A 19,032-nucleotide genomic window follows, 5' to 3' on the forward strand; every position below is an offset into this window, starting at 1 on the left:
GGTTCAGAATTGATGTTTCTGAACATCAGATTGCTGTCTCCTGGCCTCCTGTCATCCGTGCCTCACACCTGCTCCAGACCTCACCCGGGCTGCTACATGCCAGGCCTTGTGCTGAGTTCTTCACATGCATTCTCTCCTTTTTAAACCTCAAAATAATGCAGGGCAGTAGGACTTCCCTGACGCTTCTGTCCTTCACACCTGTCACTCTCAGCTTCTGGCGGCCTCTTCCTCCTCACACTGAAGGTACTTCTGGGGGCAAGTGTGGCTGTCCTGGGCGCAGCAGGGCAGAAATGAGAGCTCGTGAGCCGTGGATGTCATCTAACCTGCTCCCCCGCTTGGGGGTCAGGTGGGCTGTGAAGCCCAATAGAGACTATGCCCCAAGGAAGGAAGGCCCCACGGCAGAGCCACAGGTGCGCCTTCCCAGAGGCCGGGCTGCCGCGGTCCCAGCAGTGGAGAACAGCCGAGAACAGCCAAGCCAGACGCTCGCCTTTGCTTGGCCCCCGGCAGGGACCTGTGTGTCCGTGCGCTCACCGGCGCGGACTCCTCAGATAACCCGAAACCAGACGCTCCTCGGCAACCTCCGCCCTTGGTGCTCCAGATTTCACGTCCCAGCCCAAGGGGGGGAAGGGCAGGAGGGAGGGAGGAGGCCGTCTGGAAAGGTGTCTTGGCCCACACGGGTCCTGGGTGCCAGCCACCTAAGCCCTGGCCGGGCCCAGCCCTTTGCGTTCCTGTCGGTCTGCTCCCTTGGGAGGGATGTGTGTTTACTCAGAAAGGCCATGGATTAAGGCTTGAGGGCACGAGAGCGTGCATCCCTACCCCCGGCACCAAGCCGGCCCCTGGTGATTCCCGGGAGATGCCCCGGGCCGAGCCCTGCGCGCTCCCGGTGCTGGTCCTCTGGCACCTGCTGCTGCTCCCGGTGCTGGTCCTCTGGCACCTGCTGCTGCTCCGCGTGGCAGGTCCTCTGGCACCTGCTGCTGCTCCCGGTGCTGGTCCTCTGGCACCTGCTGCTGCTCCGCGTGGCAGCTCTCGGCTATCTGCGGACCCCTCCGGGCCAGGAGCTCGCCTTTGTGAAGGATGAATTCTTTCACAGACTACGAGATGGCTTTCAATAAAGCTGTGACTCAGAGTAAGAAAGCCTGAGGGTGGTATTTTCGCCAGTTGGGATTCCTCAGTGGCGTGTCTGATGGAGGGGAAAACACGGGTTATTTTTGAAGGCATCGCAGATGTCCACTGTCTGGGCACCTGGGAATGTGTGTGCATGTGTTTCAACAATTCTACATCGTAAGTTCTTTCCATAAGGACTTTGTAGTTTTTGTTCATTAAACATTCCTGGGCTGGGGTCCTGGGAGAGGGTCTGCCCCAGTGTCTTTTGGCTGCGTCAGCACACTTGGCATCCACAGAAGCCTGCAGTAACCCATGGGCATTTTTGTGTGTGTCTCTCAGAAAGGATTGGGCTGGCTGTCATTCTTCCTCACCACGGAACTTCTGTTCTGGTACATTCTGTTAGCATTCTGTTCTCACTTCCCTCATCCCTGTGGAGACCCTTAGGAGAGGACATTTTAGAATGTCCCAAGTGAGTTCTCTGCATCAAATCAAGCAGCAAAGGGGAGCCTGGGTGGCTCAGTTGGTGAAGCATCTGCTTTCGGCTCAGGTCATGATCCCAAGGTCCTGGGATTAACCCCTTGTCGGGCTCCCTTCTCAGCAGAGAGCCTGCTTCTACCTGCCCCTCTGCTCCTTCCCCTGCTTGTTCTCTCTCTGTCTCTCAAGTAAACGAATAAAAAATCTTTTTTAAAAATCCAGCAGGAAATACAATGACACCACATGTGGGGAGTTCATGTCTCATACTTCCCTGGAGTTACTTTACAAAATGTAATAAGTAAAAAGTCTTTCTGTCTTTAGAATGGCTATATGGGCTCAAAATCTTGCTTTCTCTCTGCAGAGTATAATATACTATATGGTAACGTCCCCCAAACTTCTCTCCTGGATCAAAAATGAATCACTTCTGAAGTCCTTGCAGCCTTTTGCCAAGTGGCATTACATTGAGCGTGACCTTGCGATGTTCAACATTAACATCGATGATGACTACGTCCCATGTCTCCAGGGGATAACACGAGCCAGCTACTGTAATGTTTATCTAGAATGGATTCAGTACTGCGCACGGAAAAGACAAGAGGTAGGTCAGGGAGGTGGGGGCCAGAGGTGTTGAATTAAATTTTAAAAACAAGGAACATTTTATATAAAGTCCATCTCTTTCTTATATTGCATGGTAGACTATAATAAAATAGAGGAGAGAAAACATTAGTATTTGGATAAATGTTTATTTAACAATTAAACAAAATTAAAAGGAAGAATTCATATACCCTGTCTCCAGTGAAGGAGCCTTGGAGGTATATTTCCCTCTATACTGGGCTCAGGACTAGTGCAGTTTTTAGCCTCTGCCATAGCTCTAAAACTCTGGAAGCTTCTTTGTTTAGAGTTGCTTTTTGAGATTTCCTTACAAAGGATATCTGTGCTGAAATGTGGAGGATTTACAGGACATATTGAATCATGGACAGGCAGCCAATCTGTTTAGCAATCAGGATGGTCCCACCCACTCCTGCAGTTGCGTGTGTCTTGTGCATATTGCTCACGTGCTGGAGACACTTCTGGAGATGAATGCAGCCTCTTAGAAATGAAACCGAGGACAGTGACAGCTTCTAAAAAGAAGAGGAGGAGGGTTGGCAAGGAGAAGGAGCAAAGGGAAGAGAAGGGGGAGGGAAGCAAATGGAGGGAGTCAGTTGACTTTGCTTATGGGGATTTGAAAAACTGGATTAATAAACTGTTGATGGAGACAGTAGATTCAAGTGGAAGACAAGCTCCTCAGGGGTGAAGTGTGTCATTGTAGGACTTGTGGGAACAAACCAATTTACAACCCTAATCCAAGTCCTGGACCTTTACGTGAGTGATTAAAAACAGGTTGTAGAAGGAGCAGGCAGCAGAACCAGCTTTCTCCAAGGAGCAAGTGTGCTGATTTCTTAACCCATGCTTGGCCTCTTCAGGTGGCTGAGGTATTTAAAGAATCTATTGCTATCCCTAGCTATCCTCGTGATGGCGACTTCCCTCATTTCCTTCATGAAATCATTTCATTTTTCTTGCAAAAGATATTTGACTCTTTCTTCTGCATCTCCCCCACCCCTCTTTTTAAGCTGACTTTGAATGACCTCTTTAATTTAGTTGTTGATTGCGGACTTATGGTCAATTCAGTGGGCTCCTTGTTCTAGGGAGAACAGAAAACCCTCCCCTGCACATGATCCCTGTACTCCATCCTTCCCTGTTAGTCATGCCTCTGCTCTGCATTGGACAGTGTTCAGGTGGGTATTCATTTGACCATAAGCTCTGCCCATCCTCACCCATGAAATGCCATATTCAAAATTCCAGAGAATTAGGCCAGCAAGGCACATGTCAGCCTCTTTTCTCCTCTAAAGTATCTTCTCCATTTCAATTTTTTTTCCATGTCTAACCACAAGAGAAAGTGTTTCAGGGATCAGAGATTTCCCCATCCCTGGGGCATGCTGGTAGACGGAATGACCAAATGGCTGGCCTACAAAGTTCCCTGGGATGCGATCCTGTGACAGTGCATGATGGAACCTGAGGGAAAGTTGAATGAACATCCTTGCTCTTTCAGCCCTCCAAGAACCTGGACAGTGATGAGGACTCTCCTTTAGTGACCCTGTCCTTTGCCCTCTGCATCCTGGGGAGGAGAGCTCTGGGAACGGCAGCCCACAACATGGCTCTCAGGTACCTGAAGACACAGTTGATACAGGCACTGACATTTTATATTTTTGACAGATATTTATCCGTCATTTTATTTGAAAGTTGGACTGCTTATATAAATAGTTCTTGCCATAATAAATTATGTTGGACCCCTAAGGAGGCTTTTTGATCACTGGGACCTTTGGAAGTTCTGCATGTGGAAATGGCATTAACACAGAACAGCTTAAAACCCCAGAATCCTGGGTACAGAGCCTTCGGTGTTCCAAGGGTCCCGGCAGATTTGCCAGAAAGATGAAATGAAATTATTTATTGGAACTACCTAGCCTGGTCTCTAGCAAAATTAATGCTTAATACAGGCTCATTCCCAGGGCACCTGGGTGGCTCGCTGGTTGAGCATCTGACTCTTGCTTTTGGCTCAGGTCATGATCTCAGAGTCATGGGATCAAGCTCCGAGTCGAGCTCCTCGCTCAGCATGAAGTCTGCTGGAGATTCTTTGTCCCTCTCTGTGCCCCTACCCTTGCTCATGCTCTTTCTCTTTTTCTCTCAAATAAATAAATTAACTGATTATTAAAAAGAAAGTAAAAGTTCATTGTCTTTCCCTGTTTTTCCACACCAAAGAAAATTATCGCATCTGTGCTCTAGTCTGGACCCTACCCTGCCCTGTCTCTGCAGGGCTTTGATTAATTGGCTGTCCCTTCAGTTGTTTTTTTCAAACTCTCTTTCTACCAGATCTTCCTGCTTTGTATGCAAATAGCTCAAGTTTCTCTTCTTTTTTAAACAATTGAGCTATAACTGGCATATAACATATTAGTTTCGTAATGATTCAATATTTGTATATATTGCAAAATTATCACCACCATAAGTTTAGTTAACAGGCATCACCATATGTATTATGTTACAAAACTTTTATTTGTGATGGGAACTTTTAAGGTCTACTCTCTTGGCACATTTCAAGTATACAATATGGTATCCTTAACTGGAATCACCATGCTGTACATGACATCCCGTGACCTATTTATCTTATGATTGAAAGTTGGTACCTTTTGACCCTCTTCACCCATTTCGTGCATCTTCTACCTCCTTCCCAGCACTCCCCAGTCTGTTCTATTTTTGAGCATTGTTTTTATCTTGTTTTGTTTTTTAGATTCTGTGTACTTAAGATTGTATGGTGTTTGCCTCCATCTGTCTGGCTTATGTCACTTAGCATAACACCCTCCAGGTCCATCCATGTTGTTATAAATGGTTGGGTTATCTTTTTCTTATGGATAATAATATTTACAAATTTTTCTTCTTAAAGAACCAAAACAAAGTTAAATTCTCTCCTGGTCTTTTCACCCTCCATCCTCTGTCACCTCGGCCTTCTGTTGCATTCACAAACAAGGTCTAGGACTTTCCTTCACAAATAACACTGAGCTCAGCAGCTGCCGCCACCCCACTGCCAGTTAGCCTTCTGCTCCTGATCCTCCTGTGAAGCTGCTCTCATGACTTCCATGCCACCTTCTCATCACCAGGATCATTGGCCATTTCAGACCTTTCCTTTGGTACTTAGCACCAGAGACAAGGTGTTCTGGATTCTGCTTGGTCATCAGGACCACCCTGATTGATGCACATTAAAGTCTTTGGGGGGAGGGTTAAATATCCTGGTGCCCAGGCCCTGTCCCAGTCCAGACCAGTTACATCAGAACGCCTGTGGTTGATATAATCTCTTCATTTCTCTCTGGAAGGCTGTAGCCTTGAGTCACTAAGAGGGAAAGGTCAGCATAGAAGTAGGTGGAATGTGTGATGGTAACTCTTTCAACTCCCACGTCTCTGGATTTTATGATTTTCTTCACAGGTGAGAAATGCCAAGTGATCTACCATTTTAGTGTTGAGTTAAAACCTGTTCTAGGAAATACCCCAGGGCATAGTTGACTGTCTTCTCCTGCCTGACTCAGCCTCCTGCTCCAGCCCTGAGCGGTTCCCTCCGTGGTCGTCTGGGACCCAACTTGATGATGGAAAGCCTAGCAGAAGTCTTGTGTGTGGGCTTTGTAAAACAAGGTGATGTGGTTACGGCAGGGCCTCCTCATGAAACTGTAAGAAGGGAATGCAGTGGGGAAGGCCTTCAGAGGATTCTGGAATCACCGAATGAGTCTTCAGATAGTCATAGCATCTAGGCAGATGATCTTTTGTTTGATCCACTTGAAGTTGTTTTTTTTTTTTTTTAATAAATTCTGAATTTTCTGTACAAATTGCAGATAAAATGCTTCAAAGACTTATTCTTTCAGTTCCTACCTAAGCTATTAGCAAGGACTTCTTCAATCTTGCTCTTTGCATAGCTTGTTCAAATATTCCTGATCCAGGTGTTTCTTGCTTGGTCTGCTTTATTTTTTTTTTTTCCTTGATTAAGCACCAGGCTCACCAGCTGCTTTTTGAAACCTTGTTTTGATGAGATTTTCTTTGTTTCAAACAGTTTTTCATACTCAGCGTCAGCTCTGCTTGTTCCAAACATGGTGATGAGATAAATCTGGGAATAATATGCTTGGTACTCGAGGGAAAGATTTGATTATCTGGGACTGGTTCCCTTTACTGAGAGGTCTCATACCATAGCAAAATCCTACAGCGTGCTTTCATTTCAGTCTTTGACTAACAGAGGTAACTGATTTCACACACTGCCCTGGGCCAATGGTTTTGGGGCCTGATGTCCACAAAGTTCTGACTTAGCTGGGTGTGTTGTAGGACATGGGGAGGGACACAGTGCGAGGGTAGGTCGGAGCATGACAGGGCCCCCACCTCTCCTGCCAAACAGCTGTGCTCTGCATTTTATATGCTAGAATTCAATAAATTCAATAGGTTTTGATTACAAAAAAAAAAAAAGATTCCATAGCTCAAAAAATGTTTAACTGTAATTTTTAGATATAGTCAAATTCCTCTCCAAAAAAGCTGCCCCAATTTGTAGGCTCACCAAGAGTGTATTGTCATACCCTCACTAATGCTGGAGATTTGGTCTTAATTTTTCTAGTCTCATGGGTGAAAAATGATCTCATTCTCATTTGAATTTGCATTTCTATTTTTAATACTGAGGGTAAGGATCATTTTACATATTTATTGGTCACATGTTTTTTCTGTGAATTGCCTGCCTATTTATGTGCTTTACCATTTTTATTAGGCTCTTCTTGATTTTTAGGAGGTATTCTTATATTATAATCATATGTGTTAAAAATATTTTCTATCAAGGTGCACTTGGTCTTTATTTTTATCTATAACATCTTTTGTTTTAATTTACTTTATAATTTCTGGATTTTGTGTCTTTCTTAAAAGGGTTTGTTGTTGTTGTTTTTTCCAGCTCTAGAATATAAAGGTAATGCCCTCTATTTTCCTCTGATACTTCTATAGTTTTACTTGTTTCTGTTTAGGTTTTGAATCCTATTGTGTCCTGGGATTTGATTTTACTCTACTTATTTTACTCTACTTATTACCTATCTTGTTACATTTTCATGGATTCTAGCAAAGGACACAAGACTCCTGGGTCAGAGACAAAGGACTTTATCTCTCATAGCACAGGGGCAGCATGAGCTTCAGGCTGTTTTTTTCTGATCTCCTTTCCCTCAAGACTCACAGGGATGATGCAGAGCACCATTTTCCATGACAGGAGAAGAGCACTTAGCTCAGGGAACCAGCAGTTTTGTAGCAGAGAGGTATGTCATTTCATCACTCAAGGATACTCACTGCAATCATGGCCCTGGGGAATGGCCCAGGCCTTGCCTTCTTGGTGAAGCCAGTAGGATATGTTGCAGAAGGAGCCTGCTAGACTACTGGCTCCCAACAAATTCAAGTAGAATATATTTTCATTCATGATGGGAGGTAGGGATCCATTTTTCCCCCCAATGGATAGCTAATAGTCCAATACCCTTTGCTAGTAGCTTCTCATTAGTGATTCAGTCAATTAGTTAAAAACACCACTAACTTGAAATACCAATTAATGCCATATGCTATATTCCCATTCATAGGTGGGACGTTTCTGGATTTATGTCTGTTAAAGTGATCAATCTCTCTATTCTTATAACAAAACCATGCTGCTGGGTTTCCTAGAGTGATACATTGTTTTGAGATCTGATAAGCCTAGTCCCCCTATTTTGGCTTTTTTCTTGTCCTTTTGTGGTGGGTGCTATTCTTGCTCATATTCTCCTCAGGTGAAATTTAGAATCAATTTTATAAAAAGCTTTGCTGGCATTTTGATGGATGTTGTATTGAATTTGCTTATTGAGAAAAATACAAACATCACTCAGTAATATGGTGCATCTTTGTGATCATTCTGTTTTTTAAATGTCTTTCAGTAAACTTTTATCATTTTTTTGAGATGTGCAATCTCTTGATGGATTATTTCTAGATATTTTTATAGGTTTATTGTTTTGGGGAATAGAACCTTTCTTTCCTGGCACATTCTTGATGCAGGAATATAGCTAAGTGACTTATCTTTTTATTTGATCTCACTTTGAGCACCCCTACTGAACTCTGTTATATTCCAATTAATCCTCTTTGATTTTCTGGTAGGAACACCTGTCTGCAAATAATGACAGTTACGGCTCTTTTTCTTCCCAATATTTATCTTCACTTCTTTTTCTTATTACATTGGTTATGACCTCCAGGGTAATGTTGGAAGTCTGTGCTAGTGTCCTATTATTGCTGTAACTAATTACCACAAATGTGGTGGGTTAAAGCAACATAAATTATCTTATAATTTTGGAAGTCAGAAGTCTAAAATGGGATTCACTCAGCTAACATCAGGGTATCTGTCTGGCTGCATTCCTTCGGGAGGCTCTGAGGAGGAGAGTCTGTTCCCTGTTCTAGAGGCTGTCTCTTCCTCCATCTTTCGAGCTAGGAATTCAGCTTCTTTTGATCTCTGTCTGATTCAAACTTTACTTCTCCTCCTTCCCTCTTTCATTTATAAGGATCCTTGTGAGTACATTGAGCCCCCTCACATAATCCAGGATAATGTCTCCATCTCAAAATTCTTAATTTAATCACATCAGCAAAATGCTTTCTGCTGTTGAAGGTAACATGTTTACAACTTCCAGGGGTTAGGATATGGACATCTTTGGGGGCACATTTTTCTGCCTCCCACAGCATCCTTACTTTAATCCACATTACAGAGAACAAGAATAATATTTTAGCATTAAAATGTAAGGTTTGTTTTAGAGCTCTGACATGTGACCTTATGGTGGGTCACTCTTGTGATTTGAGGTCACATCTGCCATTTGTAATAGACCATTTTATCAAGTCAGGGAGTTTCCTCCTCTTCCTAGCTTGCTAAATAAAACTTTTATCAGGAAAGGAAGTTGAATTATTTTAAAACGCGGGGCACACATTCAGATGATATGCTTCTCCTTAAATCTATTAATGTAACAAGTTACGTTAATAGAGTTCTTCACATTAAAAGATCTTTAAAGTTCTGAGATAACCTTTATTTGGTCATGATATGATAATCTTTTTATATAATGATAAATTCAACTTGCTAACTTTTTTAGAGAAGGGACAGGGAGCATAGAGGGAGAAGGGGGAAAAAATCTTAAGCAGGCTTCTCACCCAGTGTAGAGCCTGATGTGGGGCTCAATCTCATGACCCTGAGCTGAAATCAAGAGTCAAAGACTTAACTGTGTTTGTGAGTTTGTGAGCCACCCAGGTGCCCCACAACTTGCTAAAATTTAGTATACATAGTTACACCTACACATGTGTAGCCCATGACCTCTGTGTGTGTGTATGTGTGTGCAATCTACCCTTACATAATTTTAAAATCAGGAATATGCCTTTAGGTGTACTTTATAAGACCCCACAGGTCATTCTCACATATTTAATGTTAAAGAGTTAACAAATGATTTTTGAACAGTAACTCCCTAGAGATATCTTACACAGCAGGCTAGCATAAGTCACAAGCTCTGCTTTATTAGATGGATTTGTTGGGGAAATGTTTTTGACTTTACAACAGTGACATGGCACTGAGACAATCCTCAAGAAATAAAAATATGTATATGCAAAATTAGGGAGAATGAGTAAATGGAGAATCATCGTAAATAATAAGCTGAGTGCAAGCAAGCAAAGAGCACAAGTTTATACAGTGTCTTAAAATAAAATGCCCATGTATTTTGGAGATAGAATGAGTTAATATGGACATACCAAGCAAATATGGATAATTTTTTTAGATTTGGAGTTTGAGGCCCATCTTCTTTGGAGAACTATGTCTCCTGCTGAAGAAAGGCACACATCCATAAAGATATACTTTAGCAGGAAGTCAAAATAGTTTCACTGATCCCAAGCTAAAAGATAGCTTGATTGCTGTCTTCCATGGAAGGTGGTGAGTGGATCCTGGCTGATGCTCCATTTATAGAGATAAAGGTGAGAAGATGGTTGCATTTTACAGCAGCACCATGTTTGCTTGAAGAAGCAAATGAAAATGAAATTTTACTATCTCTCGGCGTAGACTAGGGTTCCAAGAGAATAGAGAACCCCAAGATCAACATAGTCTTGAAAAATGGTTGGCAAACAAGCCAGCCATAGTGTGCTGTGCCAAGCCCTGTACAGGAGACTGAGAGCTCTGATATGTGACCTTATGGTAGGTCACTCTTGTGATTTGAGGTCACATCTGCCATTTGCACATCTCTCTCACCCACAGTGGATAGAGGAAAACAGCGTTCCTCAGAAAACCAGGACATGATCTCTGTTTCTTCTCCCAAGCTTCCTTTGGAGATGATGCCCAAACTAGGGCCAGATGTCATACAGGATCATCTTGTTGACAAGATTGAGGTCCACTTTCTCCTGTTGGAAACTTGGAAGCCAGAATCTAGGCGAGAAATAGACAAAGTAAACATGATGCAAGATCCTGATTAAAATCAGGTTATCCAGCTCAAATAAAAGTCTCAGAGCATGTAAAAAAATCTATAAGTTTAAAGCATAGGAATGAATTTATAACCTAGAAAAAGGAGCAAGCATTTCTGGGACCTTAAATTGTAAGACTGCACAGGAAGTTCTTCTTCTACCTTGGCCTGGTGGATGGGTTCCACTCCACAGCTTTTCTGACACAGCTGGACGTCTTTAGGAGACACTCAGATTCTCTGGTCCCCTGATCCCCAAATCTCAGGATTACCTGGGCAGCCTGATCAGAATATAAACTCTAGGCGCCCTCACAAACCACCAACTGAGGATCTCCAGGAACTGGGTCGGGAAACCTACTTTTGATTTTGAAGGGCCACCATGTGCCTGATTCCTTGGGTCCCGAGGTCGGCCTCCCAAAGCATGTTCACTGAGTAATGGGAGATGACTCATCGATATGGAGGCTCAGGAGCACAGAAGTGTTGAGTGTTAGAACATCATGAAGTCAAATGTATTTTTAAAAAGCTTTTCATCAGGGCTTGCCTTTTAATGATTTCTCACTTGGGAATTAGTATTTCATAATTTATTTGGGATTTATTTGAAATAACAACACTTGCTTTCCAGTTATTAGGTGGGATTCTGTAGCATAAGCATCCTTTGGCTTATATCTGAAGTTTACGCTAAAATGCAACTAAAGGTGGCAGCGAACACCTACGATGTGCCCCCTGCATACATACTGGGGACAGTGCTCAGAGCTTGACTTGAGTTCACACATTTTATCTTCCGTGGAGGCTTGAGAAAGGATGAAGTGGATACTGTCACTGGCCCCATTTTAACAGCTGGAAAAACGAGGGCACAGAGAAGTGACTGGCATAAGTGTTTCACCACAGCGGAGGCCTGACCAGTGTCCAGAGTCCCACTCCTGACCACCACTCTGTGCCACCATTAACCCCTTCTGCTCCATAGGAATTCCTCAATGGCCCCGCATCCCTGAGGTGGCTGTGCTATTCCATAGCACCCACATTTCCCTCCTCACACCCCTAAGCTTCCTTTGTGGACAGTTCCCAAAGCTCACAGTGGTCCATGCCCAGGGATGCACTACCCTCTGGGCTGCACCTTGCCTGTCCTGCTGGCCCAGGCCCTCTCTGAAGGGAGTTGCTTCCACCTTGCACTCTGAGTGCCCTCGATCAAGAGATAGAGACATCTTCTGTGTCTTTCAGGACTCAGGCCTGGATCCCGGAGGACAGAGGAATGCTGGACACTGGAGTGTATTTGTCCCTCTTCTCACAGACCCATGTCCATTGTCCTCAAACCACACTTATGCACCCAGTCCTTGATATACAGAGATCGTAGCAAGCCCCTCATCCAGCCTCCACATGTCCCTGGACAAGCTTGATTTTAAGGAGGAACACAGAAAGAAAGATATGATAATGAGGACGAGGGACTTGCCAATATCAACAAATATCAGAGCCAAATGGAAGTGTGGGTTTAGGTTTCTGGCTCCCATCCCTCCAGCTCTTCTGGGCCATATGCTGCCTCTCTATGTGGTACCTGAACTCTAAAACCAAGCGAAGCACCTTGGTCCTACCTGAGGGACACTGCTACTTTCTTTCAGAGTGCCCTCTACCAGAGAACCAACGCCAAGGGTTGGCTCCATTTTAGAGCTTCCTGGATGAAGCGTACATGAAAGAACTCTTAATACTCTATCAGTTCAGGGTGTGTGCGGAGTAAATACACCAAATTAAACTTGTGGAAATCGCAGGTGACCGACCTCAGGAGGGTGAGGTGGGGGTGAGTTCAAGAGTTAGTTCATCCCAGCACAGCCTCTAGGCTTGTCCGTAAGAAGACGGCTCCAGTTACATTACACATTCTCAAAGCAAGTCTGGGTTTCCTGGACAGGTGGGTAGCCAGAAGGCAGCCGTGGCTTTGCTCTGACGCATCTTCAGTGGGATGAGATACTGAGTCTTTGTTCCCCACCCATCTTACTCTTTTTCTTGTCCCTTTTTGGCCTGTTTCTTCTCATAGGAAAGGGCTAAAATAGTATATCTTGTGCAGGCACCCACGAGAATGAGATGAGCTCATGGGATGGAAAGCGCTTAGTAATCTACAAACCATCAGAAAAATGGAAGCAGTCAATCAACCTTTAAAAAAAAGATTTTATTTATTTATTCATGAGAGACACACAGAGAGGCAGAGACATAGGCAGAGGGAGAAGCAGGCTCCCTGGGGGGACCTGATGTGGGACTCGATCCCAGGACCCTGGGATCACACCCTGAGCCAAAGGCAGACGCTCAAACACTGAGCCCCCCAGATGTCCCTTAACCTCCTTTTCTCGTACTTCTAGTTGCTTCGAGGTGGTGCCAGTCACCGAGATGATTCTTGTTCAGTAGTGGGATGGGGGGAGCTTCAGCAGGAGAACGTGGCTGCGCAGTGGAATTAGCTGGGCGGAGTGCTAAATTGCACAGACAGAGTACAGCGCACGTAAGGCTTGCTGTGCCCCGGAGTGGACCTGCTCTCGGAGCCCGGAATACTGGCCGCAGCAGACTGGCGCAGCTCCCTGCGTAGCTCCGTTACTAATCAGGAAACGCAGGGAAACCCAGCCTGCAAATCACACCTAATTGTTGCCATATGTTCTACAAGCTCTCCATTTACTGCGCTGCGCTGCAGCAGAAGGCTGTGCAGGCCTGGTCTGTGAACACGCAGTACGTGGGCCTGTTTGGAAGGGAGTGAAAACGAACCCATCAGTCATTGGAGTCATCTGGAGAGCCCACTGTGAGTCCTGCAGGAACTGTCCCAGCATTGAAGTTGTTTCCCCCCTGAGCCCTAAAATTCCTTAAGCCTGGATTCAAGATAATGACCCCATTGTCCAAAACTGAAAATCTGTAACCTCCCCTGGTGCTTTGTCTCAGAAAGAACGGGCTTCTCAGCACAGGCACTGCGAGCATTTGGGCCGCATGGTTCTTTGTCTTGGGGGCCAGCCTGTGCTTTGTAGCAGCAGATCTGCCTTCTTCCACCTGGTGCCAGAGCACACCAGCACCTGCACTCCCGCCCTGCCCCAGCACAGTTGTGACATACAAAAAGGTCTCCAAGTATCCTTCAGGACCAAACATGCTAGCAGTTGAGAACCAGTGAGAGACGGTACAGGTGAGAGCCGGGCTGAGCCAGTCAGTGATGTCGATATAAGTAGGAATCAGAGGGGTGTAAGCAACCTCAGGCTAGAATAGAGCCAGGAGGACTTCTCTGTGAATAAAGAAAGCAGGGTTACAAGACGGTGAAGACAGCCTTTGCTTCAGCCAGTCATCCTCAAATGGTCCTTGCTGTGAAAGGTGATGGAGAGGTGCGCTGCAGTGAGCAGGACCAGTTGCTGAGCGCAAGCTAGCGTGCCAGCAGTGACGGGCTCTGCAGGCGACAGCCAGGGCCTCGAGCCAGAAAACAGCCTTTTCTAGAGGGGCTGTGAGCAACGGTACTTAAGTACCAACAACCCCAGGCTCTCATCTATGTGTGTCACCAGCAGCCATGTCATTATTCACAGGAAGCTAAGGCAGGAACCAGAAAGACAAGAGCAGGAATTCGGGCAATCAGAGAATCATTTGAGACCCAGCTTTATGGTTGTTGGCGTCTGCTCGGGCTACAGAGTCACTCGGAGGCAAAGGCAGGAACATCTGTTCTAACACACACACGCACTTCTCAGTGAGAAAGGCAAGACCATGGCTCCCATCCTAGCTCCGTGGAGTGTGGATTGAGCCTTAGGAGAGGAGCTCAGGGCCAGGCCAGAAGCAGTGCAGACACAGTCCCTCTAACGGAGCTGGGTGGAGGGGCAGGATGCTAGGTTTGTTCTCAGGTCGAGTAGCATGGTGTGACAGCCCAAACAATACATGCCCACTCTTTTCCATTAAAAAGAAAATGCACTCAAGCACCAGCTACTCATCAGATTAAGGAGCAATATCTTTCTAGTGCTGTTTTTATTGAATTATGAGCACACATCTTGTCCCACGGCAGCCCCTGCACATCTCGCCGTGTGTGGTCTTTGTTTTTTTTTTTTAATATTTTTAAAAATATTTTATTTATTTATTTATTCATGAGAGACACACACACACACAGAGAGAGAGAGAGAGAGAGAGAGGCAGAGACACAGGCAGAGGGAGAAGCAGGCCTATGCAGGGAGCCCGACGTGGGACTCGATCCTGGGTCTCCAGGATCAGGCCCTGGGCTGACGGTGGCACTAAACCACTGAGCCACCCGGTCTGCCCCGTGTGTGGTCTTTGGTTCTCTACGTGTGGTTCTGCTTCTGTAACACACTACTATACACCTGTGGCACCTGCTCTGCCCTGTCCCTGACCTAATCCCACACAACTGGTTGCAGTTGCCCCTGAGTGGGTGATTGCGTGGCCAACAAACTCTATGGCAGGACAGGATGAGGCAATCTAGGTCACTAATATCCCAGGTGGGGGGTGGGGCACCGGAGGCAGGGGTGGGGGGTGGCTGTTCAGTCCCCATGAAGGCGACAGCTCCAGCTGTTGGCTTGGGGGTGGGAGCTTGTCATCTCCCAGTGAAATCTTAAAAGACAAAGCACCAGAAAGCTCCCAGTCAGAAACGTGCCCCAGGTGTCCCAGAGCCCTGGCTCCCTCTGCCGCTCAGGGCCTCCCCTGCTCATCGCATCCCTGTGCCTTCCTGCTCTTCCTTCTCTTAAGGATAATGAAACACCTTTCTTTCGGGATACCTTTACCTTTAAGGTACGAGGGATAATACTGCCAATCCAGTGGAATTCTGGTTCAGGCTTTGTTTTTTACATTGCAAATCATTTAAAAGGAACAGCATTAAGTGCGACAGTTCATTTTCTCGGAGACATGAGAAATGGCAAGTGAAGCATCTGTTGCTGGGGCCCTTCCCTCGGAAGCTGCATTTGCCCTCCCGATAAGTAAGCAGTCTGTGGTTGTTCTGCACCGGTGCTGAGCAGACCAGAGCCCCGCACCCTCAACTCCTTGCCGCTCTGGGTCCCTGGGCGAGCCCCTTGGTCTTCCTTTGCCACCATCCCCACCCCTACGTCTTGGAGGAGCATTTTGTCTTCCTGTGTATGCAAGCAGCCTGGCATTCCTAATGCTTTCCAGAATAAAACCCACCCATGTCCTGCCACTTTGCTGTTCCTTCACAGCACCTAGCCCCCACCTGATGACAGGGGCACTTCTGATGTTTTCAGCTGATAGCAGGTAGTACTCGTTACTGCAAAGCTTCTGCACTTGGCATTTGCCCTGCCGCAGCCGGGCCTTCGGTCTTGCACCTCCTCCTTCGTTGCCTCCCGGGTAGTCGCCAAAGCTCCCAGCCCCAGGAAGTCTCTGTTGTTCTGTGAGGGGGGAGCCTTTCTGGGAAGGCTGCCTCCTGGGACTCTTTCTGGAAGGTTCTGGGCTCCTCAGGCCATCCCACCCCAAGCCCCACCTGCCTGGACCTTGGCTGCTTCCGTTTCCCATAGTCTGCTCTGACTCGAAGCCTCGGCATCCCTCTCAAGAGAGTTCCAGGAGGAAATTAATGATAGTGGTACATTTTGCAACGAAATGCTAAAATAGCAATCAGTGGAACTATTTCCCTGACGTGCAGGACTAATGTGCTGTGTTGAATCAAAGGCTTGCTCAGTGAGCCAACTCATTAAATCCTTATGAGCAGCCATCCTCAGAGATTCTCCTTCTCGCACAATTTTCCTGCTCATTCTGTCCCGGTTCAGCACTATCAGGGCTGCTGTTGCTTGTGCTCACCTCATAACTACCTCTCAGGGATGTGAGAGGCCAGGGTTGCTAGAAGGGGCTGTGACTGAGCGTATTAGTGGAAATAACGAAGGAAGGAAGAACAACTCCTCCTGTTCCCATCGTACAGGAGCCGTTGCCTTCCAACCCAGGTTCATCCAAAATGTAAAGCGCCCAGACCGCAGAAGATTTCTCCTGGGTAGACTCTCGTGCTCCCCATCCCAGCAATGCTCAATTATGTGCAGGAAATGGAAGCAGCGTGGGAAAAACCTAGAAACTCGGAAACCGGGATAATCCTGAGAAACGCTTCAGTCAGTCACTGTAACCCCCGCGGCGCCTCTTCCAGCTCTCTTGGCAGCAGGGCGGCGCTGGCCAGGGGATGAGCTCGCACAATCCAAACGACCGACTTGAGATTTCTCTGGGCTCCATCCTTTTCCTCTCCACCCTGTGGCGGGAGAGCAACGTGAGCCCCTGGGCTGTTGGGCAGGTGGCCCCGTCAGCCACCCCCTGAGGAGGACACCCCTGGGAGTCCTGGGACAGGCCGCTGCACGTGGAGGCCCACGGTGACCAGCACCTGAGATCAAGCACAAGTGGCTCGGGTGGCCCCCCCACCCCCCCAGGTTATGGAGGCTGGCACTGAGGCTGGCCATCCCACCCACGGCTAGTCAGGAGGGTGTGGGTGCAGGGGCCCTGGCCGGGTGTGGGAGCACCCCACCTTGGTCATCTATTAGAGGCACAAAGGTCATTCCCGACTGGACAGGTGGGAGGCACAGGCCTTGCTCAGAGTGACAGGTTTCCAAACACTGTTCAGTGTAACCCAATGGTCATTCGGGCTTTGCTTTACAGCCTGGATTCCTTCCTGTATGGCCTCCACGCCCTCTTCAAAGGTGACTTCAGGATCACAGCCCGCGACGAGTGGGTATTTGCCGACATGGACCTTCTGCATAAAGTGGTGGCTCCGGCCATCAGGATGTCCCTGAAACTTCACCAGGTAAATTAAATAAATAAATAAATAAATCCTTTTTTTTTTTTTTTTTTAAAGGATAAATCTGAAACAGGGGGAAAAAAGAACTTTCAGGTCCCTTTTCTTGGCATGGCATTTGTGAGTGGGTGTGTTACTTAGGTAACTAAACATGGAGGCCATCCAGATAGTCTTGACATCAGCCAGCGGCCACTGCCCTCAAGATTGGCTAGAAGGTGGCGATCCCCCGCTAGGACAGGAAAGGAGAACTGACCAGAGAAAATGACAGCTCAAGTGCCCAAACCCCAGGCACAAAGCTGTTTCCCAGGGCCTGTACCACCAGTCGGGGCAGCGGGACGAGGAGGTGCCCCCTACCCAGGTCTGGATTCGGACAGAGTGTGGAAGGAGAGCCCATGTGAAAGCGGATTTGACTCTTCGGGTCGTTGGCCAAGTCGCCATCCACACATTCACCCACGGGTCAGCTCTCTGGCCCTCCCCGAGCCCACAGACGGACTTCTTTCTGCCAGGACCAGTTCACTTGCCCCGATGAGTATGAAGACCCAGGGGTCCTCTATGAGGCCATCCAGTCCTTTGAGAAGAAAGTAGTGATCTGCCACGAGGGTGACCCGGCCTGGAGGGGCGCCGTGCTGTCCAACAAGGAGGAGCTGCTCACCCTTCGGCATGTGGTGGACGAGGGCGCCGACGAGTACAAGGTCATCATGCTCCACAGGAGCTTTCTGAGCTTCAAGGTCATCAAGGTACAGTGGCCCTACCCCCTGCTTGGCACCCGCACCCGTGCGCCAGCATCTCTTTCTGGGACACAGCCTCAGAGGAGCAGAGATGGGCCTCAGGGCTGGGGTCACTCATGCCCTTGAGAACCAGTGTGGAGGCGAGGGCTCTGGCAAGAAGTCCCGGTAGACACACATGTAGATGAGGCTCAGGACCCAGCTTATTTGTAAACACTTTCTTGTTCTCCAAAGTTCCAGAACTTTGATAATCTCTTCTTGGACCTGGGGTCTTTCTTACCAGTATTTCTTCTCTTTGTATCACTTCAAACTGCCAGACAGCTTCCTTATTTGCCCTGTTTCCCCCTGGGAGTGGCACCCCCCTCACCTCATAGGACTGCTCCTCCGGCCTGCCCATGAAGATGGCGTTAGGCCAGAGGGGTGTAGTCGGAGATGATCAGATGCACAGCCCTGCTCATGGTCTATAGGCTAAAAAAGCATCAAACTGAAAACATGCACCATCATTTGCTCTTCTCCTCGCCCCTTCCCCGACCTACAGGTTAACAAAGAATGTGTCCGTGGCCTCTGGGCAGGGCAGCAGCAGGAGCTCATCTTCCTTCGCAACCGCAACCCAGAGCGTGGAAGCATCCAGAACAACAAACAGGTCCTCCGAAACTTGATTAATTCCTCCTGTGACCAGCCTCTGGGGTACCCCATGTACGTGTCTCCACTAACCACATCCTATCTAGGGACCCACAGGCAGCTGCAGAGTGTCTGGAGTGGCCCCGTCACTCTGGACAGCATCAGGACGTGGTTCCGAACCAAGTGGTTAAGGTAGGTCTTCCTCACCCAGGCCTTCATCCAGATGCGGCCAGGGGTGGTGCGGTGAGGCGTGGAGAGCTCCCCACTCTGGCTAGAGTTTCACTGTTGACCGCCGTTTCCTTGTATGATTAAAACTGCTATTCCCAAGTGGCCTAACAGGTCATTTGTTTCCACAAGCAGTTTCAGATGATGA

The 19,032-nt window shown here is 47.2% G+C and overlaps 1 protein-coding gene across 2 annotated transcripts in view; it reads left to right on the plus strand.

The window, feature by feature from the left end:
- The window catches only part of PCNX2 (pecanex 2), a 288,030-nt gene that overhangs the window by 260,027 nt on the left and 8,971 nt on the right, over window positions 1-19,032 (plus strand). For both annotated transcript variants that reach the window (XM_025448568.3, XM_025448569.3), the window contains 5 exons: window positions 1,940-2,173; window positions 3,665-3,777; window positions 17,178-17,322; window positions 17,820-18,050; window positions 18,577-18,851. In XM_025448568.3, the coding sequence (XP_025304353.3) occupies window positions 1,940-2,173; window positions 3,665-3,777; window positions 17,178-17,322; window positions 17,820-18,050; window positions 18,577-18,851 (998 nt within the window). The remainder of the gene's footprint in view (window positions 1-1,939; window positions 2,174-3,664; window positions 3,778-17,177; window positions 17,323-17,819; window positions 18,051-18,576; window positions 18,852-19,032) is intronic.

Source organism: Canis lupus, chromosome 4, assembly GCF_003254725.2.
Source record: "Canis lupus dingo isolate Sandy chromosome 4, ASM325472v2, whole genome shotgun sequence".
NCBI classification, from domain to species: Eukaryota; Metazoa; Chordata; class Mammalia; order Carnivora; family Canidae; genus Canis; species Canis lupus.